The 27938-nt window shown below is 33.1% G+C and overlaps 1 protein-coding gene across 1 annotated transcript in view; it reads right to left on the minus strand.

Annotated features, from left to right (window-relative positions):
- Positions 1–27938, minus strand: part of RTTN (rotatin) — a 78765-nt gene that overhangs the window by 34094 nt on the left and 16733 nt on the right. The window contains exons 12-32 of the mRNA XM_031503992.2: positions 27475–27687; positions 26137–26249; positions 24909–25035; positions 23787–23912; positions 21631–21747; positions 19883–20022; positions 19503–19674; positions 18502–18601; positions 17411–17499; positions 15285–15402; positions 14924–15020; positions 14119–14187; positions 13602–13790; positions 12688–12927; positions 10443–10587; positions 9531–9685; positions 8104–8323; positions 6390–6518; positions 4636–4743; positions 3832–3990; positions 2398–2469 (exon numbers count right to left, since the gene is read on the minus strand). Of these exons, the coding sequence (XP_031359852.2) occupies positions 2398–2469; positions 3832–3990; positions 4636–4743; positions 6390–6518; positions 8104–8323; positions 9531–9685; positions 10443–10587; positions 12688–12927; positions 13602–13790; positions 14119–14187; positions 14924–15020; positions 15285–15402; positions 17411–17499; positions 18502–18601; positions 19503–19674; positions 19883–20022; positions 21631–21747; positions 23787–23912; positions 24909–25035; positions 26137–26249; positions 27475–27687 (2898 nt within the window). The remainder of the gene's footprint in view (positions 1–2397; positions 2470–3831; positions 3991–4635; positions 4744–6389; positions 6519–8103; positions 8324–9530; positions 9686–10442; positions 10588–12687; positions 12928–13601; positions 13791–14118; positions 14188–14923; positions 15021–15284; positions 15403–17410; positions 17500–18501; positions 18602–19502; positions 19675–19882; positions 20023–21630; positions 21748–23786; positions 23913–24908; positions 25036–26136; positions 26250–27474; positions 27688–27938) is intronic.

The raw sequence follows: 27938 nt of genomic DNA on the forward strand, positions 1-27938 counted from the left end.
ACACTGAAAACAAGTTTATTTCCCAATAAAACAAAATAAACCCAAAACCAAATATAGTAGAAGCAGTAATACTACTTTCTATCACAAGATAAGTTATCACCAAAATTTTAGTTTGTTACTCTCATTCTTTTTTGGTTTTTGTAATACAGAAACTATTTTCACCTTTTAAACCAACTACAGGAGAATGAGGTACAATGAACAGTTTGAGCAGAATGTAGGACTTCAATTACATTATTTATGATTAATTATAAAACTCTACTCATACACTGTCACCAATTGACTTCAGCCATATTGACTATGGCAAGTGCAAACTTAGGAAATACTGATAAACTTAGTCCAAATTTTATTACCCAGGATTGTCTTTGGCAGTTCCAAAAGCTATGCCAGATACTTCATTGTACAATGGGGGGCCTTGAAAAAGTTACTCATAGATTACATTGACAGAGTGCTCTGACTTCAGCAATCTTTATACAACAGAGTCTGCTTCACTCTTAGGGTACTTTACACAAGTTGACTTTACTCATGATTAAAGAGCAGTGTAGGAATTTTTTTAAGTGACATAGCAAAGTGAAATATTATAAAGCAGATCAGCTACACAAAAGTAACACTGGAGACATTGTCATGAAGATACTGGCCTACAAACTCTATTTATATTTCCTTTTCCAGTCCTATTTGACTGATGAATAAAATGGTAATGTTCTAATTTGGCTCTAGCACAGTATTCCTACTATTCACCAAGATCCACTTAATAGCCCTCCTTTTCTTCCTGGCACTAAAGGAAACAGAAATCACCTTATTCAGTGCAAGGGAAAAAAGTTACTCTGAAATATAAAATTTTATAATAGTGGTATGCTACAGTTTTAATTGTTGTTTTTATTTTGAACAGTTTTAATTTACCAGCAACTATGAAGTGTTGTTTGATAATATCTTTCAGCATGAACACTTATGAAGTGATGAGCAATTTCCATTAAATGTAGTTCTTAGTAAGAATCATGTTGACTCAAAGCTTCTTTTAATTGCACTGGAATTCATCCAGAATTGTGCAACTGGATTCAATTTTTGTCACCTCACCATAGTAATTGACTTTTTAAAAATAAGACTAAAAAGAAACTTTTAATAGAGTCTAAATTGACAAGTTAAAATGGCTGGCCTTTTGTAACTCCCTACTATTATGAATTAAAACAATTACTATTTATATTGATAAATTAGAAGTAGTAAGACTGAAACAAGGGCTAGATTTGTAAAATTGCTTCCACATCTTCCATTATGATTACATATAAAGAAAAGATGAGACATTCTGTACAATTCAACTCTTCAAAAAACAGCATAATTGATTTTGGGTGCAGCTGAATCATAGATTCATAGCAACTTATCCTGTAAAACAGCTGGAATGCCTTTCAACACTAACTTGATCTTCTGCAGAAAGGAACAGATAAAATATAATATTGCTGCATCTGCAAATTTCTTCAAAAACTAATATACACTGTTCCCATATAGGTAATCTGACACACTGAAAGGAGCAAGACAGACATTAAAAACAGATATCAAAGTCACAAAAATGTTTAAAATTGGAAGCTAAGATCCAAATATCCTGATGTACAATGAACCAGACTTTTTGAGACTAAAATAAGATGACTGACTCAAGAGCAGAACTGGAAAAGTCTCCAGGGCATCTTATCAGTTTGATAAATATCTGATAAGAGCAGGTAAAGAGAGACAGACTCCTCTCACTGGTATCCAGTTACAGAAGAAAAGGCATTAAACAAAAACTAAAATACAGGAAATTCTATTTAAACCTAAGAATAAAACTTTCTATCTGAGGGTAGTCAAACATTAGAACAAGTTGCCCAGAGCAACTGTGGAGTCTCCAGTCTTGAAGAAACTCAAAATCCAACTGGAAACAGCTCTAAACAACCTGGTCTAGTTTACCTTGCTTTGAGCAAGTGGTTGTCTTCTAGAAGCATTTAAATTGACCTAAGTGGCAAACTGCTTCATCTTTATTTCAAAACATTTTATAAGCATCACATTAACAGAATTTCCTCTTCCTCATGCCCCTCAAATCATGTTTTACCTGCATTCTAAGTGTGCGGAAAATAAATTATCAATTTCTATCCTAAAACATTAATGATATTCCATATAAGTAAGCAAGTTTCCTAGGAACCCAAAGATACTACATTCATGAAATGCAACATATATGTAATCTAAATTTAGTTGTTTTATTAAGTTTGCTGAAAGTTTGAGAGTTTATTTATTCATTTCTCTTTCCAAAACGTGACCTTAGACGTGCAATTTTTTGAGTTCATATTTTATAGGTATTCTGACACAACTTTTCATATCAAATGACATTTCTCTGTAACACTATGACTTTTGTTACCAAATGTAATAGTAGTTACTCACTTGCCAAATACAATCTTTAGTGTCTTCTGTTGGGATTGGAATCACAAGTAGATTTTGTAGAATAAAAGCAGCCTGAAAGAAATTAAAGTATCAATATTGCCATCTAGCCATCACACTTCAAAAAACACATCAGACTGAAGAGTACAATCTACATATTGTTCAGTTGCTTCAGATATATGCTGAAATACATTGAATTCTCATGTTCATGTTGGGAAAAAATAATTAGACGGATGTTGCTTCAAAGCCCTGAAACTTCACTTACAAGAGATGCCATTAGAGCATGGCACAAGAGCAGGCTAGTATAAAAAAAAGACAAGGAAAAGATGGGACGGAAATCACAAGGAAACAAATTTATTTATAAAATACTTTCATCACTGTTCCAGTACAGTCAATCCTACAGAACAAGCATTAAAAGTACAGGAAGTACTAGGGGAAAAAAATTCCTGAACAGAAAAACCTAGATAAACCTACTGTTTATGACCAGTCACCCTACTGTCCTTATGTTTTGGGGTTTTTAATTATTAAAAAATAATTGGGAAAATGTGGTGAACACATTGGACAGAGACGTGTTTCAAATATTTTCCTTTTTATAAATACACAGCGTGTTTGTTTTCCTAATTTATATTACACACACTTCACATGTCTGTGCATGGAGTGAAATTCCTTTCCTTTATATTTTGTCAAGCTTTTGTCAATGATGTGAATCTTAAGAGAATATTGTAAGAGACAATATTTGAAGTTAAATAAAATAATGAAGAATAGATTATTAAAGGCATTTTGAGATATAATTTCAAATATTACTTTGGAAAATAAAATTAGTTAAGCAATAGAGCTGGGAAAAAAAAAGTCATCAAGTGTCAGAGCTTTTATTTCTTATTGATTACAACAGAAGGAAAACCTTAGAACTACAGCTGTAAAAAAATTGCAAATAAAATGTACAGAGCTTAAATTCATCAACATACAATTCTATGTGTTGTTCTACCATAGTACAGACCTTCAGTTCTCACCAGTAAATCTTAGTGCCTAGACAAATTAGATTATTTCATATCTGCAATGAATACATATCTACTGCAGGTGATGAGTTTGTACCAAAGCATTCATAAATGTTACAAAGCAGCGATTAAAATCATGCTGATTAGTTACACATTAGCAACCTATTTATCTTACTGAGTAAGCCTTAGGAGTTTTTATAAGTTCACTTATATTGTTTATATCATTTCTGTTTTGAAATAAGTAATCTGTATTTGTTCCTTCTTATGCAATTCCTAAATAAAGAGCTAAACATTTATATTAATCAGGTAGTGTTTAACTTGCAAAGTAGCAGATGTTGCGCAGCATCAGATGATATATACGATAAAAAATACAAAATCTTTTTTCTCCATAATCAAAAATAACTTGTCAATCTACAACAGCAGAAGGACAAAAGAAACATACCTCTCTGCGTACCATGCTACATTCAGATTGATCCAGAAGGATGTTTATCACTGTTCCCCACAGGCCTCCTGAAATATTCTGGCAGCTTTCTGCTAAAGCAATGCATCCTATTTCAATAGATGTAAGAGCTGATCCTATTCCAAGTGCTGTAAATCTGACCTAGTACATATAAGCACAACAGAAAGTGGTATTTCTTACAGTAATTAGCAATATTTTGTTTAATTATTATTAAGTATTATCAACTGAATCTGGAGCTTAAGGTAATAATTTCAAAAGTAACAACCTCTTTCCCTATACTTCTCTTGCTCTCCACTCACAATCACAACTAAATTCACTTTGTGTTTATTCACAAAGTGAATAAACAAAATTATTTTTAAGTATTCAAAACTAAGAAAGATAGTCTTTAATATTCTTCATATTTTACCACTTGAAAACAGGTCCATTTAGCAAACTCATATAATTTGACAGCTTGCCATTAAACACATTTGCTCTGAATTTTTAGTTAATGTAAATGTTTCTTCTTTGCAGCTAAGTTACAGCAATGACAAGGAAAACTGCCTATGAATCATGATAGTGAGTGACTAATGAAAGCATAGAAGACAGAAGACATAAGGAAGGATTTCTTAGATGATGTTTATGTGGAAACACTTTCCTACTGTATTATTACTGCTATTTAGGATATAGTTAATAACATTCTAAAGAATTTGGAACAGCAGTTCTACTATTAAATACATTAATGAATCAAAAATTTTCAAATACTTTAGAGTCAAAATAAGATATCAAGTTAGTATCACAGTAACAAACCTCAGGATCTCTATCTACCCATAAAGGAACCAGCCATGCCAGACCTAGATGAGACAGAACTTGTTCTTCACCACTATCATACGGCAAAGACCAAAGAGATATCCAGTCCTGATTAGCAAAAAGAAAACAAATTAAGAAATTATTTTATAAATCTTTCAATCCATGCCAGTGTACTAATAGTATGAGCTACCAACAACTACTAAAACAGTTTTGCATAACTGCGTAGAGGAAGGATAATTTTGTATTTCTCTTCCCATAAGGATTTAATACTAAACCACATGATTGTACTGGTTTTAAAATTTCTTTGAGACTAAAAATTATTAGTACAGACTAAACAAAAACACTGTCAATCACAGAGTATGACTTAGAAACATAAGAAAATAAAACTTATCATTATGCTACTATGTATATTACTCTATAACAATGATACTAAAAAAATCGAGTCCACACCTTCATCTATGCCTTTATGACCTAAGTCTTTGGAGGCTGCTGTCTCCCTGCAGTGTACTTAAAGCTCTGTCCCCTCCCAGTTTGAATAAACTCTTCCAGTACCTTGTATTTTGAAAAAGGAGTAGAGAACTGAAGAAAGAGACACCTGGAATTTGGAGAAGCAGGTACACTGCAATTTCTAGTTACATGCATGCTAGATCATAAAGAAAGGTTTTCATTTGCAGCTATCACAGATATTAGTAAGACTGGATTTTAAATCTTTGAAATAATAATTAATTGTTGAATTTGCTTCAACTGCTTCAGAATTGTAGGAAAAAATTTCTGTGCTGTTCTTGTGAGCCAGCAAAAGCTTCCTGAAGATAAGGATAGCCTCATATCTCTCTCAAGAAGCAAGAGAGAGAAAAAAGTGTAAGCAAAGAAATCTGGACTTTGGTTGGCTTACACAGTGACATGGCTCCTTTTACCTATTGAAAGTTTTGCTTCTTCTTTATGACCAACGGGCAGTGTATGTGTTCATTAAGTAAATATAAGCATCTTGTAAAACTATAAAAGCAACATGTTGCTTCAATAAAGAAGTTTAACTAAAGAAGTTAGAAGACTTCTAGTTGAGCCCTGGGGCTTTGCACCGTGTGGGGCTCTAGAGCGACACAGGATGAAGGCTATCTTCCTAAGCTGACAAATCTAGCCCTCAAACATGTACATGAACACAAAGCACAATATGAATTTTGCTAGAATGTAATGATAGCTCCTTTTATCTGGCAATCCTTTTTCCATGCATGTACATATTCTTTCCTATATATATACACAACTGTGAAAGCCCTATGTACGTGAATGTTTAAGCATAGGTTTAGAAAGCCTGTTGTCTGTGAGGCTGAGGAAATAATGATGTTATAAATTCTTAAATTTATTTACCCTATAGAAAATCCCAATGCTTCATTTTTTTTATAAAAAGGAAATTATACTTATTCTGAAAGAAGGCCTTTCAAAATCCACAAACTTATTTACAAAACAATTTCAGTATGGCTAAAAGTGATTCTTCAGCTTTTTTATATACTATACTCCGTCCTGTACATTTATCTAAGATTCCAGACCAAATGAGATCAATGTGGGGGTTTTTCTGCCTTTTGTGCTTAAAGTTGGAGGGGAAGGAAGAGTAAGCAGTGGTGTGGTTTTAGCAGGACTACTCAGTTGGAGAGTATCATTTCAAAACCATGACAGAAAGTTATCATAGAACTTCAGCAGTTAAAATCTCTCTGCATAGCCCTCCACCAGTGATGAGATAAGGACAACAGGAATGCACTCACCGTATCCTTGGCTTGAGCCATCATTTCGTGAGATAAGTGAAGCAAGCAAAGGACTGTGCTTTTTGTCACACCTTTTCCCATGAAGGACATGGCATTTCCCCCCCACTCAACATAAAATGATGAGATGACCTAAGAGTGGGGGTACAAGTTCATAACAGCTTTACTGTAAACAGCACACAAACTTTCTTAAACACTGAATCATAATTTAAACTCATGGAAAGATGATAGATTTCTAGCTGAATTGTAATAATTTCTTTATTTCTGAGTAATTTGGTCATATGGTGGTTTTTATTCAAATGAAGAATACAGCCAAGCTTAAGAGTAAGCTCTAAGTTGAATAGAAACCTCAGTGTTTCTTTTCATGGACCTCAAAGGTAATTTATTTTAACCAGGGTTTCTTCTGCTATGTCTGGAATTAAAAACAAAATTTCTTTTCAAAATTCAATGTTCAAGAGAAAGTGTTCTTTATATATTACATTGTGATTTGAAGAAATTTATCAGCTTTCTATATCAAATACTAATAAACAGAAATAAAAGTCAGTGGAGCCTAACATAGAATAAACTGTCTGACCAAATAAGTAACCATGCATATTAAAAGGCATGCAGTTTCCAACAAGATATCCCCCAAAATACTTTTTAAAAAATAATAATCTTATAAGATACACTTCTAGACTTTTCTCCACAAAACACGGTGATTTAAGCCTCGGTATTTTTGCTGTTATTCTTTTTTTCAGTGTCCCAGCCTACAATTTTTTTTTTTTTACCCATTTTCTCCATCCTTCTCTAATAGAAACCCACATTTACTTTCATATTTAGGCCAAATAAAGCTGCCTAATTCTTCTGAACAAAAGCTTATTCATCACAAATTAATTTTATGCCATAATATGTATTATTATTTTTTCCAATAATAATCTTTCTTTTGCTTGAGAACCTTTGCACCATTTTTAGTCTAGACTTCCAAGTGACAGAGCTCATCTAGTCAAACAAGTCTAAAATGTTTATTTCTTCCTACTCAAGAAATCTAGGCAAGTTAAGGCCCCTAAAACACTTTATCTTTTTTCATCATATGCACTGGTATTTGAAATTAAAAACTTCTAAAAGTATATTACTGAATATGTATTAAACAAACAAAGTCAGCACTATGCATTTCCTTTTAAGAAAATTGGACTTTTCAAAAGATATAACTTCAGGAGGAAAAGCTAGCTGTCTACCACACCCACAGACTTGGCAAACATAGAAGAACACTGAAAATAAGAATGAAATTTTGTCTTTCCAAAAACTGCAGCATCTTTAATTACCTCTTTTCTGCTTTCTCTGTGTTAACCTACAAGCTAATCTTCTCCCAGATCACCTTTCATATGTGAATTTTGCCTGGGGGAAGTTAACTTGGATTTTTTCTTATGGAGTTTCAGTTATTAAAAACACGACATATATTTTTTTAACTTGCTTAGAACTACAGTCCCCTTGTATTACCTCTTAAACCAATGATTGAAAGCACATGCAATACAACCCATCTTCACAACTACAGACACACATCACTCAATCTAGTCTCCATATAACTCCTACTTACTTAGCAGGAAAAAGCATCTTTCCCACACCTATTGCTACTGATGACATTCAATAAAAGTACATTGTAAAAAGCATACTGTCATTAATTACACAGTTCTTTACCAGCATTCAAACCAAAAACTAAGTAAGAACATAAGCTACTCACCTCAAGAAGACCTGTTAAATATTTCTTACAAATTGTGACAGGTTCAACTGCAGCAGAATAGGTACTCCAGCCTGGAAGTGCAGTAACATGAACCATTCCTTGTAATGTTCTCTCCAGTGATGGAAGCCCATAAAAATGTGGTGCATCTGTTAGCCTTAAGCACTGAAGCAGCTTCAGAGCCAGCTCTGTTCTGAACAAGCCAGCAAGTTCCAAGCTCTCTCTGGTTTAATTGTAAAAAACAAAACAGATGAACCATCAATATGAAGCTGTTACAAAGAATCATTTTGAAAAAGGCCTATGTCTCATTCTTCTTACTGTTACTCTGCAAGGTTCAGCATCTCAATTACTTAATATTACATTATGCAAAGAGTAATATGAACATTTCCAGCTTTACCCCCGTTCTGAAAACATAATATTGCATCTGATTACAATGAGGTTGCTTAAAAAAAGACAAATGAGCTATAATTATTAAGAAGCATGCTAAATAAAGAGCAAGTGATTGAGGACAACAGATGACACAGTGAGAAGAGCTGCAAAACTCAGTCGTTCCACAATCACACAATGTCTAGAATATTCTAAGTTGAAGGGACCAACAAGGATTATCAAGTCCAACTCTTAAATGTATGGCCTGTTACACTCATGTTTGTTCTGATTCATGAGACAAGTTTAAAAACAATTCCTGCATAAAACAATAAATCTAGAATTAAGGAGTGTGAGATACATAACTAGCGTGGATTTCTATAATATGCCGTTTTCCCACTGTCAAAACATTTAGAAAATAACCAAGTGGAAATAATGAAAAAGATAACATTTTGAAAATATTTTCACAAAGGTATATTGTGACACTAAATAATCAAATATTATCTTAAACTGAAATTTTATTAGCTATTAGGATATATCTGGATGGAGTGATTTAGTGTGGGAAAGGTTTTATGAGAAATTTGAAGAAAAAATACTGTAAATTAATTTCTGTGTTTGTTCAATTGACAGAAAAAGGTTGGAACTTCATGCTAAAAGTAGCTGTTGCAAACAGGTCAAAAAGGAGTTCAATGAAAATAAACATTTACCGCTATTTCCAATATTCCAATGTTTTACTTTCCTATAAATACATGTTACAAAATCAATTAAGTTATCATTTGCTCATGCAAATTTGCAGCAGCAAAAAAGAAATAGCCCATCTTATCCATGCAATCAATTTAATTATCCATTTGTTAAGTGACCACTAGCACACTGTCTTTCAAATTTCCTGGTTAATTTCCTTATTTACTGTCAAAAGGAATATCTAAAGTTGATTTTCATTTCAAGAGCAATTCACAATTCAGAGCAACTGAGCCATGATGTAACATTCAAATTGTGACCAAAATTCAGCAGTAATGGGTGTCAGAATGACAGAGTCCAATCCAGAATACAGTCCATTTGCACTGTACCTGTCAGTCACTGACATGGAATAAACTAACAGCAGGTTAAAAAGGCGAATGAGTTCTTTATCCAGTTGTTGCCTGACAGCAGCCTGTGTTTCATCCATTTCATCCTGCACTTGGGAATCTTGTCGCACCAGAAGGCCCATAAGGGATTTTGGCTGCTAAAAGAATAAAAAAATATAGTCACATAATGCATTGTTTAAATCCTCTTTTAATGCCTTCCTTAAAGCCATTTTTTCTGTTGAAAACTTGCAAATCACACACATTATAAATCAGAAATTCCATTATTACTTAACTAAGAAGTAACTGCAAAAAGTTTAGTGAAAAATTCCTGTAATTGCTATAACCCTACCACTAACTTGAATCTCAAATCTACTAAATGCCATAAAAAAATCTACTGTTAAGGCCTTTCAAATATCCTGGCATTAAGAAGACAGTGTATTATGAAGGATGAAAGAAAACTCAAAGTAATACAGCAATAACCAGCAATAAAAAATAGATCACAAACAACCAGAAAACACACCATAACAAATTTAGTTCAGGCTGCATTTTGGACTTCTCAGCTCTTTGAAAGACTTCATATCAAATGGCTTTAAGGTTTTATATCAATGTATTGAATGGGCCAAAAAAATTATAGGCTTCCCAGATAGTGATATAAATTGAAGTACCTATAGTACTCTATAAGTAACTGAAATTAAGTCTATGAGCATTTTTCCACAAATGCTTAGATTGTATTTGCAAATGGGAAAATGCAAGCTCATGCAGATTGCATTTAACACAGAACATCCTTTGTAAGACAGTGGATGCTATGTAGCTAAGCACACCCTCATGCAGTTCTGCAGGTACACATACATGTGTGCAAGTACAGTTATATGGTCAATCAAATCATGGAAGTATATACAACAACCCCATTCTTACATTTTTAAGCAATGATTTCAAGATCCACTTTAGATGATCTGATTCCAGATTTGATTTCTGCTCTCTAAGCAATTTGTTAAAAAATCTTAGGACATCTACCAAAAGCTTTTCATCCTCCACAGAAGCTGGAAGCACTTGTAGAAACCTACAACACAAACAAAAGTTTTCATACTTGTAACTTTTTAAAAGAGCATTTAAAATTTCAGACTAATAGGACTGGAGTCACCTACAAAAGTTTAATTATGCAGAGTAAATATGCATGTTACACATATAGCAAATGTGTAATTGTATTAATCTATGATACATAAATATATGCAATATAATGTTAACATTGTTGTTATTATTATGCAAAATAGTCATGCATATTTAAAAATCTATTTTCATGCAGTAATAGTAGAATTTTGTTTAGTAAACTGTAGAGAAATCTGAGCAGGGTCACACAGAGGAAATAAAAAGTTAATTACCTATTAAATACTAGTATTTGATGATAATATCAAAGCTTACCTATGCATTTCAAATAGCCCTTAATTTAAATATAGAATTGTAAATATTTGATGGTTTTGTGAATGTAAATTGCAAGATCATAATCTTTGAGATTGGAAGGGACTTGCAGGGGTCACCTGGTCATGAAGGGACCTGCTTATGAAGGGACACATGCAGCTGGTTGCTCAGGACTGTGACCAGAAAGCTTTTGAGGAACTCCAAGGATAGAGATGCTACAACCTCTCTGGGCAACCTGTGTCTGTGTTTGGTCACCTTCACAGTAAAAAAGTGTTTCCTGATGTTCACAGGGATCCTCTTGTGTTTCAGTTTGTGGCCATTGCTTCTCTCACTGAACACCACTAGAAAGAACCTGGCCCAACCTTCTTTCTAGTACTTGCACACACTGATAAGATCCTCATGCTGAGTATTCTTTCCTCCATATTTATCAGTCCCAGCTCCCTCATCCTTTACTCAAAGGAAAGATATTCCAGTCTTTCATCATCTTTGTGGTGCTTCATTGGATTCTGCGCAGTATGTGTGCTCCATATGATTCCCTCTTATGCTGGCAAGTCCAAAACTGAACCCAGAGCTCCAGACTAGTGCTGAATAGAACAGAAGGATCACCTGCCTCAGCTTGCTGCTAACACTCCTAAAGTGGAGTGTTTAATTGTAAAAAACAAAGCAGCCCAGTACAACATTTGCCTTTCTTACTGCAAGGACAAACTTCTGGTTCATTTTCACCTTGGTGTCCCACCAGGACCCCCAGGTCCTTTTCTGCAAAGTGGCTTTCCAGCTTGGTTCACCCCAGAGGCATGGGCTTGCTCCTCCCCAGGTGGAGGACTCTGCAGTTCCCCTTGTTAAACTGCCTAAGGTTCCTGTCAGCCCAGATATAGATATATAATATATAAATATACAGGCATATGATTGCGGGAACCCAGGGTACAGGGAATATTTCTCTATCTGCTCTGAGAAGCACTGACTTTGACCTTTGCCCACGGAGAGGGCTTCCAAGACTTCAGGATAGACTATAGTCTACAAGAGTGTGAAATAGATAATAGAGAGTACTGTAGTTTGTCACAGGGTGAGAAATTTAAGAGTTTGGGGATTTTAGTATAGGGGTAGATAGGAGGTAAGATGGAGGATCTTGGGCGTCATCTTGAGCTGCTTCTTCTTTTTCATCTACTCCATTTTCTGCAGTGATGGTGGCACAGGGTGATTGGCCACAGGAAGCCACAGTATAGAGGTTACGTGGACAGACAAGGGATGAGTTATTGGTAGAAAGGTAGAAATAAAGTACATTTTAAGAGTTCATTGGATGATACAGCTTTAAAAGACCTTGAAACTGTACATCTTGGGGCCATTTTTGCTGTGTTTTCTTGCACATTAAGTCTGGTGCAGATAGCATGACAAGTATCTGATAACAATAAACAGCAACCTGAAGACTGAAAAGTCCTGTGCGTCTCTCAACCCTGGCACAAAACTGCTAAAGAAAGGAGGCTTTCCCCCATCAGGGAAGCCCCTGGGGGCCCAAAGAGAGGGGCAAAAACCCATATGATAGATAGATAGATAGATAGATAGATAGATAGATAGATGTGTATATATATATATATATATATATATATATATATATATATATATATGCATATATATCACAATCAGAGATGCATTGACAATCAATTCCCTAAAGTTAAAATATGAAAAGTAGAAATGATACCATTTTAGTATAACAATCTTTAACAGATTCTTGTACTCAATAGCTTACCTGTTCATTGCTTTCTGCCAAACAGAGCTTTTCAAAGTGGTTCCACAAGGCCCAAAACTGCATTTTAATGCAAGTCTGTCATTCAAGACATAGAAGCTAAGCCTAGTGAGAGCAGTTCTAACATCGCTGTGGGATGCTGCCTGAATGATCAAACTAAGGCAATCCTGCAGTCCATAGTTTGTGTGAGTTACTTTCAATATAAGAATGTCTTCTGGGGAAAGTTTTAGAGAGTCTAAAAATCTGAAAAGGCATAGAGAAAAATTATTAACAGTCAGTATTTTTACATACTGTTTCAGAGTGTTGACTTCTTCCCCTTCCTGCTTAATTGAGAAGATAAAAGAGAAATTGGCATAAAACATTATTTTTGTTAGCCAATTCTTTCTTCATTAAACCTTCAAAAAAAACCAAACAAAAATCTAAAACAAAACCAAAAACAACACCATCACATATAAATCATAAGCTGTTTTGAGTTCTTTAGAAAAATAATACCTAAATACTAATTCTTAGTATTACCATTATTTATTTGAAATTTAAACCTTCAAGAAAATCAAGAGAAATTCATGCAACTTTATCGCTGGCGTCTACATAGAAGGAAGAAAGAGTCTGTTCTCTAAGAAACTCCAGTGACTATAAAGAAATACAGCCACAGAGTCCATTTAAAACTGTTTGGAATTAGCCTGACCATCAATAAAAGTTAGATTAAGCTCTAGACTTCATGCAAAAAATGCAATTTAGGTTAAACATTAGCTGTGACAACATATCTTCATCTTCTTCAGATGTGAACCTTTAAGTTTAAATTACAAACAAGTAACAGCTTGAACTGCTGTTTGAAGTTGAAAACCTATTCAAACTTCATAAAACACTACTTAAACTGAGATATATTAGGACTTAAAATGAAAGATAAAATGGCTCACGTTTCTGTTTCCTTCTCATAATTTATCAGCTGCAGTAGGTTTTCAATCCCATGGTACCATGACAGATTCCAAGCCATCTTAAGCATATCTGTCACGGGTTTCATAGCCAAGCACTCAGAAGACAGTGGCACCACAACAGTATTAGGACTAACTACATGATGAGCAGTGATCCTGACTGGGAGATGATACCTAAAAATACACAAATAGCAATAAAATTTTTTTAACATGGTTGGCAAGAGTTTTTTGTTTACTCATTTTTAAGTTAAACGCTCTATTACAAGCAGCTTCTAAGTTTGCAAACAAAGTTTTTGAAACTCTTCTACAGAGAACAAAGACATGGAGAAAAAAATTCCCTATTTAAAAATGCTGATTTCATCATCATAAAAATGCTTTGATAAAGATTTCCCTTCATTCTTCCACTTCCATACTTCAGGAAGGACAGCAAATGGAAATCAGCAGTAAACTGTAAAACAATCAAAACCAATGAACAAACCAACCAACTAACACCCACACATACCTTCTAACAACAGCAACAGGTAAACTGAAGGCAGGTACCTCAGTATTATTACTGGCTATACCATCAGCCCTGCAAGAGGTTAAGTCATAGTTATTATGATCTATTCTAAGATTTGATTTTCTCCTAATGTTACACATGTTATTTCCTTGTTATTTCTTCCTTTAGCTAGATCTTTACTAACCCATTGGTGAATAATTTTTTTTAATAAACAACGCTTCTTCATGATTATCCAATATTAAGATATTTCTTAAGTCACACACATATGGAATACCCACTGCAGATATACTGTACATTAAAAACTCCACATACTTGTTTCCTTTTTTCTGTTAGCGAAAAACCACACACTGTTTTCAGTATATTTAATGTATGTGAATTCTAAAAGCATATTTTTGCACGCACATGCAGCTTTTAAATAATAAAATGCTGTAAGCTGAGGTCTGTTGCTTTAAAGACAACTGCTACAATTAAAAGGGAAGTAAATAGAAGAATTCTAATTAAGCTAAAAAGCCCTACAGCTAGCTATTTGACTTGTGTAGTTTCCATTCACGGAAAAGGTGGATTACAGACCAATCAAGGATTTTTGAAAAAGAAACTTAAAATTAATATTAAGGTATTAGTGCAAAAATGTGCCATGTAGTCCTCCAGAGCATGTAACCCAATTATCAAAACAATCTGGACTACAAATATGCAATTTTGGATATATAAAAGTTTGGGGCACTTGTCTGGAGATATATAAAAATTTATTTATACTAAAATCTTATAATTTGTCTTGACAATATGCTATTAAATAAGTGGATTTTCATACCACGTTTCTGTTCTTGCTATTCCATCAAACAACAGAAGACAAAGCAATACTGTAGTTTCAGTTAAAACAGCACGATCACCTTGGAGTATCAGGGAAACTGAATAAAAGATATTTAAAAATATGTTAGGAAAAAACTGATACCTAATAATACATAGAACACTAGTTAGAAGCAATTGCTTTCCATGATTTCCTGACAACACCATCAACACATGCCATGACATGGGAAAACTAGCACACAGTGATTTATCTTTTAAGTATCAGAATCTGATATCATGAAGTGATCCAAAGTTCTTAAGAAGGTATTTGGCTAAACATCTAACCATCTTTTGACGGGGTATTCCAGTGGAAACACAATTCTCACCTCTGAATAGCAAAAGCAGTAGAGAAGGTTGCTGTGCCAGGGACAGGCGAACTTCTGGGTCAGCAGACACAATTTTGCGTAGGAGTGTCAGACACGGTACCACTACAGATTCCATAAGCTATGGGAACAGAGAAAAAGATTAAATAAACACAACTATCAGTATAATTTATTATGGTACACTTAACACAGATTAAGTAATATATTTCATCATTTGTAAAACAGAAGTCTAGAACTTCTTTGACAAGCACATTTCAGCTAGATGACAACTGCATAGTCTTAAAAAAAATATTTACATGTTGATTCATTCTATTATTAATTGATGGTAATTTTATTGGTCTCTGGCTTCATAACAGAATTACAACATTTGCTTTCAAATTACAGAATTTTAAGAAGGATATATGTAAGATGAAGGATTTTAAAAACCACCAAGTATTTACAACCACCTAAGTTTATTCATTTAAAAAAATATAAATAGTTTATTATATCACACTAATTTTCTGAGTCCCAGCTTGTCAGATCATGAGAATGGAAAGCAGTTTCCTAAAAATGAGAAGAGAGTATTTCTTTCACAGTATCATTACTTTGCCTATGAGTTTCTGCCCTTAAAATTTGTTTTGTAAACAGCATCAACAAACACATTTTATATATATTCCACATGAATGAAAGCTCCTACTTATTTAGTATGGAAAAAATCTTTTTCACAGTTATATATAAAGCCTTATTTAGATGCTGATTTTTATTTCTACTATTTCTTTTATTTTCTTTTCTCAGTGGCCACTTTTCTAAGAACACTTTTCTAAGATTTTTTTGTTGATTTTTCTTTGATACTGCCTTTATGATGAAATTTTTTTAACTCATTCAAGGGTAGAACCAAGGATCTGGACTAGATTCCCTCAGTATAGTGTCCTAATGTCACAAGCCCTAGAGTTGTTGCCTGAGCCCTTCCTTTAAAATAATATTTTTAGCCCTTCACAAAAAGTTCAACCTTGACCCTTACTTGATTATGAAGAAACTGCTCAGGGTAATACATTTCCCATGCTTGTCCTTCTTTATTATTGAGTAATATCTATTCAATACCCAAACCAAAACAACACATTCTCTCTCTAAAGAAGATACTATAAAACTGATATTAAAAAAAAAAACCAACAACCCAACATTCAGAAATCTGAGGAACCCAATATTTCAATTTCTTCAACTGCATTACAATAGTTTATGGCAGTACTTCTATACAAGTGATCATAAATTGGACAAGACATTCTTTAGTGCTATAGAGATTATATAATCTTAGATACTGATAATCTGGGGGAAAAAACTGCTACTTCCAAAGAAGAATGTAATTTTCATTTGTCTGAAAAAAACCAGAATTCCACTAAGTATCAAGCAGCTCTTTTGCCCAGAACATTTTTGGAAAAAAAAATCATTACTACATAAAAATTCTTGTGTTTTTTTAAAAAACTCAAGGTTTGGACTCCTGGAATGCAGCAACAATACTATGCAAGAAAACAAAAAACTTTTATCCACTGACGTCGCATTGAGCACCTTCTAGCTTAAATGAGCTTACATGAAATGATTTCAAATAATGAATTCAAGAAAAAAATCAAGTATCAGATTACCAGTATATTACAAAAACACAAAGCTCTATCATCTACACCAAGACCCCCTTCCTGGTGAAGTCATCTTCTATTGGTCTGAAAATTATTTATATGTCAAATTAAATCTGACACGCTTACAATAGCACATCATACAATTGCATCTCATTTTTAATTGTAATTTGCTTCAGAATTTAAGTTTAGAGACTATTATACATAACATTTTGCTTTTTTAATGGTCATTAAAATTTTTTATGTACTCTAGTGAAAAATCTTTCAGGAAAGTTTTGGTACATTCCAGAACCTCATCATACTCAATTCTCTGGATATCTCTTGTCATAGGTAGGGAAACCAGAATCTTAGCATTATCAAAATTAGAACAAAATACATATTGCAATTATAATTGTCAGTAAACACTTGTATTCAGTGCAGCATTAATGCAGAAAGATCTGTGTTGCAAGTGCAGAAAAAGGCAGACTCTACTACTGTCATGCTGTACAATGCTCACAGAAGAAGAACCTCTAACGATACTTTTACCTTGCCATCCACACGTACACACTCATTAAGGTAGGCCAATATCTTCTCTATCACACCTAACCTTTTCACAATGTCATGCATTTTAGTATCTGTAGGAAAAGCAAATATAGCAAGAACGACTGGTTATGCACAAATTTAATATTAAAATGCTTAATATTAATATTGTTTACTAAGATTACCAACTCTTGATGTCTACAAAAAGTTTCTACTATTGAAAATCAATCAACATTAATATACATCTCTAGCAAGGCAAGCCTTCTCAAAGTATTTTTATCTGACTACAGTAGCCTCTTGAACACTAGATTCTTAAATACACAACATAAATTCCCATGAAATCTTATGTTGAAGAATTACAGTAATCCCAGTGCACTCAATTTTAGTCAAACAAGGATGTCACTTCAAATATTTTAAAAGACTTTAATATGGAATTGAAAATGGTATTCACTTAATCATCATGAGAGTATTTTCCACTGATATGACCTTTTAGAGTAATTGGTTTAAGAATATTAAACACGATAAACAACAAAAATGTATGTAATTTGACTTAGTTGGGTTAGTTTGTTTTTTAATGACTAAAAAATGATCCTTCATATGAAATTTGTACTGATAAAAATTGTCCTGCAATTTTTCCTTCACAATTTCATCTTACGCTTTGTTTCAATTTTGAAACACCTGAAAATTTTTGCAGTCATAAATACATGTATTTTATGAGACAAAGGAGATACACTTCCTCATTTTTGCGGAAATTTTTCTGACGCTATTTCTAATATTATCTAAAATTTCACCTTCCTATAGCAAAGAATTTATGTTCTCTCATTAGAATCCAAATTCCTTGAAGAAAACATTATTTAATTAGAGTCTGAGCATATAGCATAAAACCATCAAGGTTTCAAACTCTACAGTTATGGACCAAGTGAAATAATGCTCCAAGACTGCTTATTTGCATTGTAATTCAATCACTTCTTCTTACCGAAATTCATAAAATAAAAATTACAAAGTGTACCTTTAGCACAAGCATACAGACAACTTAGCAAAAACCTCAAGCTCACAAATGACCAGTACATTAATACAAATTTTCTGAAGAATTTTACCTTCTAAAATGACAACCAGCTGCTCAGCTGCAGACTTCCGTAAAACTAGGTCAACTGCATCAGAAGTCAAAATATCATACAGCTTTTCAACAGTTTCTGCCTAAAAGTAAAAAAGTATTAGATGTCCATCCAGTATGCTACCATGGAACAAGTTAACCAGACAAATTTCCTAACAGGAAGTACAAAAGAAAAATATCTGAATTCTTTATTAGAATGTATTTGATGGGATCCCACATACAGGTAAGAGGAATGGATTAGATTACAATCTTTTTGCAACAAATCTCTAATAACATCTGGGAAATATGAAAACCAAACAGTTTCTAGTTCATCATACCTGCAGACTTCTAACAAATAATGGCTAATTTATGTAGGACTACAGAAATCTTAACACTATGCAGAAATTCTAGAACATACTTTTAAGTCTGTAATGGGGATGGACTTTTAAATGGCAATAGAGTCAAGCATCTAAGCATTTGCTTATCATATTGTTAATCTGAAAGTATTGAGGGAGGAAGAAAGGAGAATAGAAGGGAGAAGAAAAAACAGAAAGAGAGACATATTCCCTTGACTCATATACTCATGATTTGCTTTACATTTTGCAACAGCAGCAATAATAAGTAAACACGGACATAAGTATGCAATCTGTTTTAAAATATGAAGTATTAAAAATTATTTGTGCCTGTTTTAGCAAAAATGGTTTTTGTGGGGAAAAATACAGAAAAAAATCCTAGAAAATAATCAAACTCTATCCATCCAGAATGAAATTGTTATAACAGACCAGGCAATCAAAACTTTTCTGCAGAGAAGAAAAAAAGGAATTATATTTTTTAGTGTTGCAAATGGTAGCATAAGAACTACTGCTGCAGTGCACACAGAAAGAATACGTCAACAGATTTCTTTTTATGAAGCACGGCAATTTGTACAAATACTGCAACTTTCTGAAAGTGGAAACTCAGAGACTGGACAGGTAGAAGAGCAAAATTTAGACAGACTTTACTAACCTTAATTATTGAGTTCATTTTATCATCCAATTTTAGCTCCATAGCTCCCTCTATAATAAATAAGTTTGCAATGCTGGAAAGGACATTACTATCCAGGCATGGGCGTTTCAGGTTTGCCCCTTCTTCATTGAGAACATGGAATGCTAAATGTTTAGCTGCTACAGAACGAACCCTAAATGAACAAATACTTAAAATAAATATAAAAAGCCCTCATAATAGAAAATTTGAGCTGTATAGTTAGAAATTAGTTTTAAAGGTTAACATGGGGTGGGAAGTACCAAATTCAGAACTGATTAATCAACCTTTCAAATCAAGACACAGCATAACACGTCATCATCAAGACGAGATGATGTGCTGAAACACTACAGAGCATTACTTACAGCTGCTTTTTTGAGAAGAGAAGGCGCAGAGCAGCCTGTAGCCTGGGAGTTGCCGGGAGAACGCCCTCTCCTTTGTCAGAGGTTGTTTCACTCAAAGAGAGGATGCATTTACCTAAAGTATCTTTTGTGTCAGCATAACCCTAAGTGAAACAAACAAAAATTTCCAGAATTACAAAAATCCACTTATAAATGATCCTGTATATAAATTAAAGATTCTTTTACATGGTTCAGAGGTGTTTGACCCAAAGCTTCACCTTTCAATCTGTTAACATGATTCTGCTCTGTAAGGATTGTTTCCATTTCAATAAACAAAATTTATTGAAATAGAAACATTATTCAGTCCCTACAAGAAAATAATTTTAAAACATTAAATTCTACCTATTTTCAGATTTTTATCAAAGCATTTTCACACACAGACGAAAGGGAATCAGTTACGTCAATTAATGATATTGCAAACATTTTAAAAGTAGAGCAAAATACAATGCATTTTATATGCATCTAGTAAACACAGACTTCTGGTGTACCCTACTACTCTGATACCTATTGTACAAAGCCACTATGGGCTACAGAATAGAGGGAAATTCTACTCACAAAACATTCTCACATGTTTAGACTACATCTTATATTGAATCCCCAACCATTTAATCGTGAATGACTTGAATATGTAAAATATATATGCAAGTAATATAAAAAAGTTAGAGTCACTGGTTGAGAAAGCTCTGAAATAACCCTTCTCCCATCTATTTCAAGTTCTTCTACATATTTTTCTTTCTGAGCCATCTATTTCATGGCCCATCTTATTTGCAACTTCTCCCTATTTTTGCCTTGATTTTTGTGCAAGTTGCAAACAGAGTAAAGTTATATAAGCTACTTTTTCAACTTATGGCAATTCTGAGGTGCAGACAATTAATGAACACACAACAGAGAAACAAGTTTGTATAATTATTGAGTGTGATATTTTTGGAGAAAATGGTAAGACAAAACATATACTTGAATTTATTAGCTACTCTTAGTTAATATAAGGCAAAAAAACAGATACCAGGCAAATGCAGCAAAATATCTTATCTGGAAGTCTATAGGCTGACCACAAGAAGGAAATTTCAAGTACTAGTAAAAGAACAGTAAAGAATCCAGATGGAGATATTAGGCTGAAAAGCCAACTGAGAAAGGCAAAAGGTCTATTTAGATCAAGCTGAGAGTAAAAATAAATTTGTACATTGCTGGAAACATGAAGACTAAGGCTTAAGGTTTTGGAAACAAAACCACTAAAAACCAAGTATCTAAATATACTAAAAATATAGCTTAGATTGATTGCTATTATTTGAGTGTGTATTTGATCAGAAAACTATTACTACAGAGGAGCTACAGTTTTCAAATTTAAGACATGGGGACATTCCAGTAATTATTAACGTATTTTAAAAATAATGAATGCCTTAATTTGTACTTGCATTATCCACTCATATCTTCAAACCTTTTAAGCCCCAGTCAGTACTGGTTCATTTGTGCTACAACATTTCAAATTTCATGCACAAGTAATACCAGGCTACAATGTGTCTACAAATTCAATGTACTAGCAAACCTTAGTGATATTGGGACACTTATAAAACATTTTTCCATTTGACATCTGATAGAACAAATCGGTAAGTATGCTTCTGTTTATCTATTTTCCATCTGCTACTCCTATCTGTTATTTAACCTGATATACATGATTGCATACATCAAATTCATATTAAAGCACTTAGAAATACCTGTAAAACAGGAATAACAGGACAGAGGGCCTCAGTAAACTTGTTCCAAGTCAATACTTCCATCATTAACCGTCCTTGCAACAGATGTATCAGAATGGACTTGGCTGTAGAGTTCACCTGCTCAACAACAATAAAACTGAAATACTAATGCAGCTACCAACGTGTCTAAGTCAGTTTGTCAATGCTGTAATTCGAATGTTATACAAAAACGTCTCAAAGACAAAATATTGTTACTGCAGAAGGCTACAATTAAATTGTCAGTTCAACTACATATTAAGTTGTTAGAAAAGCCTCCAAGAGAAATCACAAATAGCTCTGCCTAAACAGCACAAGATCATTTTCTCCTTAGAACTCTGGTTTGTCTTTTATGAAATAAAATAAATAATTACTTCAAACTTCTGCAACTATTGGTCCCTCTATCCTGCAGGTAAAAGAAATTCTGTTTCTTTTCTTTCCTGACCTTGCCGTTCAGGGTCATTTTATTCCCAGTCTATGATATGCTTCTGAAGATACAGAAAGACAAGAGACTTAAAGCATGTTATGTGGCTATTTCACTTTCCTGAGGCAAAGAGTCAAACTAAGAGGGCTGCCAAATATTTCAAGCTGTATAATTCATCTGAAGTTCTCTATCAAAACCAAAAAAGCTAGATGATACAGCATTTACACTGCATTAATGTATCCAGTATCTCATCTACATTGTATAAAATATTAGAGTATTTACAAGCTAAAATTATTAATGCAATGGGAACACAGGAAAAAAGCCCAGATTATCAGAATTAACTCTTCCTTATATAATGCAAAAACACCTACCTTCAGCAGCTAAAACCCTGCATTTTATGCCAGAGCTAAAAATCCTCACACTCCAGGCAACAAGGACAGCCTTTAGTAATATCACTCTAGCCTATCTTTAGAGAAAGACTGGCTTTACAGAATCATATGGCAAATATCAAGCCTAACCTTGAAATCCAAGGTACTTGTCAATTTTTTTCTCAATGTCACATGCCTAAAAGATTAAACTGATGCTTTATGAACACTTAAGCAGCAGTTATACAGCAGAAGTAATATGAAGTAAAAAATACTTCAATAAGAGGTTCATTATCTATTTTTTTACAAATAGAATAAAAATGCACTATAAGTTAGAATACAAAATGCGACAAATTTGTAAACAGGCACTATCTCTGATTTTTTAAATTCAGAATCAATTGAAACCTATTTCTTTAGCTTGACCAACCACTAACACAGAAAACTCAGTCTTTTTAATAACATATCCAATGGAGTAGCCAAATAAATGCTTTCCTAGCAAATGATAAATTACATTCAAAGCATAAACATACAGCACATTCTCAAAGTCTTTTTTTTTTCTCTCTTTAAAATGCTGACATCTAAAAAAGTTTATTTAAAATGGAACTGTGATTTTTTTTTAAAAATCTCATTCCAGTTGAGAAGCTAACAATATATAAATTTGTTAGTCAGTGTTCTTTCTGACTGTGGGGATGTTATACATCAGCTATAAAGGAGCTGTTATAAAGAACATAAGTAACTTTATTCTCGTCTCACAACTCCCTACTTAGCTCTATAAGCTAGTGGGCATATGTCAAGCAGTCATGCATATAAATGAACCCAATGGAAATTCGGTCCTGTTCTATAACATTATAGAACACTTCTATAATTCTCTGGTAACTATATTTAAACACAGATGTTTGCGGTGGTGAAATACAATTTTATAACAAAGACTTGCAGATTTAAAGTGTCTTTTTGTTCCTTGGCAATTTCAGAGGTTACCCCACTTTTATAAAACTTGAGACTCCAAAGTTCATGTTTCCAATAAATGTGAAGCTCCATACATACTTTTTCATCATAGGCACATTTTACTAGGGCTGAATATTACAGGAAAAAAGTAAAAAAACCTATTTCCTTTTTTACTGGTCTTCATTACAGTTACTAGCATCCTATGCACGTAATATTATCTTGTCTCTGAATTTATAGTCTAGAAAAGATCCTTCCATTTACTACAACCTTACTATCTGCATAGCTTTCCTGTATGCAAGAAACCATATTTGGTCAAAACTTCACGTAAGCATTAGACCACTATGGAGAACATCAACACCTATTCTGCATGCACACCAACTTACAAACGCAGCAAGTAAACACAGTACCTCATTCTTATCTTCCTGAAGGCCAAATGTACAGATTTCATACAACACTTTAGGGTGTAGAAGGAAATGTACTCCCTGGGAGATTGAAGGCATGGGTTTCGCAATATTATGAATACCTAGACAGTCCTTCAGTAAAAATAAAGTTGGTTAGTTTAAAAATTCAAGTTGGTCTCCACTACCAGAACTTGTTTTATAGACAGACTGAAGTTGTCATGCAGTAGAAAACTTTTTCCATGCACTTTGGAAGGCTAGTTTTGAAAGCTAAACACAACAGCCCTGAAGAAACACAATCTGTCTGGATCACTGATTGAAAACTCCTGTTACTACTAAGGATTAATAAATAGAAAATAATTTTAGTTTTATTTTGAATAATTGTGAAAATAAATTTGAAAACCTGTATTTTAAATAAGGCAGTGTTTGGCATTACATTAAAATAAGAAAAACCTAAAACACATAGGTAAAAAGCTTGCAAAACTAGACAAGTGTCATTCAGTGGAGATAGGGTTTTTTTTCAGAGAGATTAGCTCCAGCATATTTATACATTAGTGGATTGTGTGAGAAGTACACTAGGTGCAGATTATGTCCATTATAGAAACTATAAGTTTCAATCAAGTATTATATCAAAATACAAAAATTATTTTCATTTTGTGAGCCAATATTACTGAATACCTAAAATGACCCAATAAATATGACTTTGCCATCCCCAGCATAGAGTACAGCCATACTTTCAGGAAGTTCATGCTCTTTTTCCCTTGCACTATCATTGCAAAAAACTAAGGCCATGACAAAATACCCATGTAAAAAAACCCAAGACACACACAACACAGCTCCAAAATAGGGAAAAAAACCTAAAGAAAACAAAACAACAAACATTAGGAGTATATAACAGGATTTACATGTTCTTTACATATCATTTTTAAGTGCAGCACCTGAAGTCTAACCTAACCAAGTAGATTTAATAACAAGAATGTAACAGCAAACTTCAAGCCCAGACCTATTCTGATTTTTCAGCATATAACACAGTAAACAGAATTTGTATTAAAAATGTCTCTAATGACAAAATCATACAACATGCATTATTGAGTGCAACATCAAGAGTCTTAAGTAAGCATTAATTCAAACCTTAACCACTTCCAAACAGCAGTGATAGGCTTCAGCCTTTACATTCAACAAAGGATGAGACAATAGATGGAGAAGCAACTTCTGACCCTCCACCTGAAGCAGTGAGTTGGCCTCGTCAGACTTCCAACTAAAAAAGAAAAATAGTTAATGAAACCAATGTATTTTACAGTACCTAAAGATGCCTACAAAAATTTTCTTGCTAAATTTCAGGATAATCTCTGAAAAATACTTCCTGTAATGACATACATTCTGGAAAACAATAAAAAGTTCAGAGATGATAACATATTTGCTAAAATCATAGCATCAATCTTTGTATATTTTTATTCTTTTAAATAAGTAGGTAATCAAAGACCATAGTTTATCAAAACTCTCTCATCAAAATTAAGAGCCTAACAAACACTGAAAATATAAAATTCTATTGAGCTTCAGTAGACATTTTTGACCATATATGTGATTATAAAAAACACCTGTGCTTTTAGAAATTTTTCATTATAGAGGTTGAAGTCCATCTAATTACCATGAAGTGAATTGATAGTAGGCAAAAAATTGAATTTCCTATTGCCTGAAACATCAACCACATGATGATAAATTCTAAAAGCATTAGAACATTGAAAAACATCTTTACTTTTAATAATTTAGAACACTTACTGGACAGCACTTAAATGCAGTCTCCTTTGAAAAAAATCCCTAAAGTCAAATTCTGAATCAGTATATAATTAAATTTTTGTTGTTCAAGAACTTTTCGAGGCACCATAATGTAACTTGTTCTCTAACTAGAGACATGGAAAAATCACAAAAGCAATAAAAATATGCTGTTTAATAAATGAGATGCCATTTTGTAATATAAAGCATCTACAATAAAGGAAGTCCTTTAGGATTTCCGAAAGTGAAATAAAAGTAAATTATACAAATATACTCAGGGCAAAGTATTTTCGAGAAATCTGAAAGACAAGTCAAAATGTCTAAGATTGCTTCCTTATAAATCACATACTTTACACATAAAATCATAAAAGCTTGTACACAGAATATAATGAACTTTTTAGCAACTGAAATTCAGTTTTAAAGAAATCCACCACAGAATGGCACAAATCAGTCTGTTCAATGGCTAAAAGAAAATAATTGTTTCAACAGGGAATAAAGAAGCTCCTATTTGAGAAACCTTATCCACAAAAAAAAAAAAAAAAAATCACATTTTCTGAAGCAGAAGTTTAAATTGTAATATACTCACATATTTGAGCATATGTGAATGCATTCTTGAAGCAAGGGAAAGTGTAGGTGGAAGGGCAGACTACTCAAAGCCTGACCTGCCAATTCTAGTAATTCAGAAAGATTCTTGTCCCCCTGCGAAGTAAAATGAAGGAAACAAAATTAGTAAAATTAAAAGTATCCAATACTACTGCATAATATTTCCAAATTTATCATAATTGAATACTAAGTAGGTTTTTGTTCACTCTTTCAAAGAGAAGTTTATTATTAACTAATCCAATACATTTCAACAAAAAAAAATTTAGAACCTGTTCTGGGGAGCTGAAAGCCCTTCAGCTGCTGAGTCCAAATAAATTTCTATCAAACTCAGTAGGAATAATGTATGTCTAATATTTCACAGCATGAACACTTTAACACTATTCATATCACTATTTTTTTATCAATATGCATTTTATGTGAGAGGAGTATAATAAAAGATTTAACTATTAAACTTTTAACATATCACTATTAATAAACAAGTTAGATTTGTTTTTTAAGTACATATGTCTTCATCATATTTGGTTACCGAATATATTAAACATGAGCCATTTAAATCTGAAGGAGTTAATTTCACTGTAAAGAGCATTTTATGAGCAAAGTATTGCTTCTATTAACTTCAGAACCTGCCTAGACAAAGGATAGATTAACTCTGATTTAAGACAACACTATATTCTTATTCTGTATGTTTTAGATTTATATTAGTATCAGTGGAATCAGTATTGTGCAAAATTACTTATCCATTTGGATAGTGGAGAAAAGTATTTCAGTACTGTGCTAGAATCTCTTAACTAATAAAGCAGTTGTCTTCATAACAAAATGAAACACAAACTTCAGCCAGTCTAGTAGTTGTTTATATAAGCTGCAATTGCCAAAGTACTTGGGATTTAAAATTTTCTAAATATATATTTAACTCCTGAACAGCACACATACACTCACACTATATATTTTAATAGATATAAAATAGTGTATTATATGAATATATAAATATGTACTATAAAGATATATATTGATCTACATGTATATGTTTGTATAAATAAGCAGAGTATTTGCTGCTTTTTTCTTTGCCCATAAGAGGTCCTGTGCCTATTTCCAATTTCCTACTGTTTATTTCTTTGATTTTTACCTCAGATAAGATTTTTTACCAACACCATGACTAATAGTACTGAAAACAAATATAAATTAACTACACCTTGCATCATACAGAATACTCATATTTGGCTATCTTCCTTTGCTTGTTAGACTTTAATTTTTAACAGAGAGAAAACAAAATGAGGAAAGAAATTTGCCTACAGGAAATATTTTATATAATAAATTTTCGCACCTCCTTATGAACTTCAACCATAAAGTTAGAAGTGCATTCAATCGAATATGCAGCTTCTGAAACTTGCTTATAAATACTGTAGTTCTCGGTACTCATCTGCTCCAGATAGGCTGCAATGGATTCATGTATGCTTGGGTATTCCAAGGAGAATGACATATCCAGTGAGAGAACGAACAAAGCATTCAGCAAACTCTTTTGTGTAACTTTACTCGCCTTTGAAAAAGAAAGCAACTGTCAGAATAACAGCCTGAAAATACAGTAAAACCAACAACAGCACTTGCAGTCATTCAACAAATACAGTCATTATTGCTGCTACTTAAAATTTAGAGAAACATATTTCATTACATGAAGAATTATTTTTTCTTCATTAAAAGTGATAGTTATTTAGATGTCACTCCTAATATCAGACCTGCAACCAGTCACAAAAGTTGTGTATGATCCAGGCATGGCACACTGCTGGCCGG

Source organism: Lonchura striata, chromosome 1 (assembly GCF_046129695.1).
Source record: "Lonchura striata isolate bLonStr1 chromosome 1, bLonStr1.mat, whole genome shotgun sequence".
NCBI lineage: Eukaryota > Metazoa > Chordata > Aves > Passeriformes > Estrildidae > Lonchura > Lonchura striata.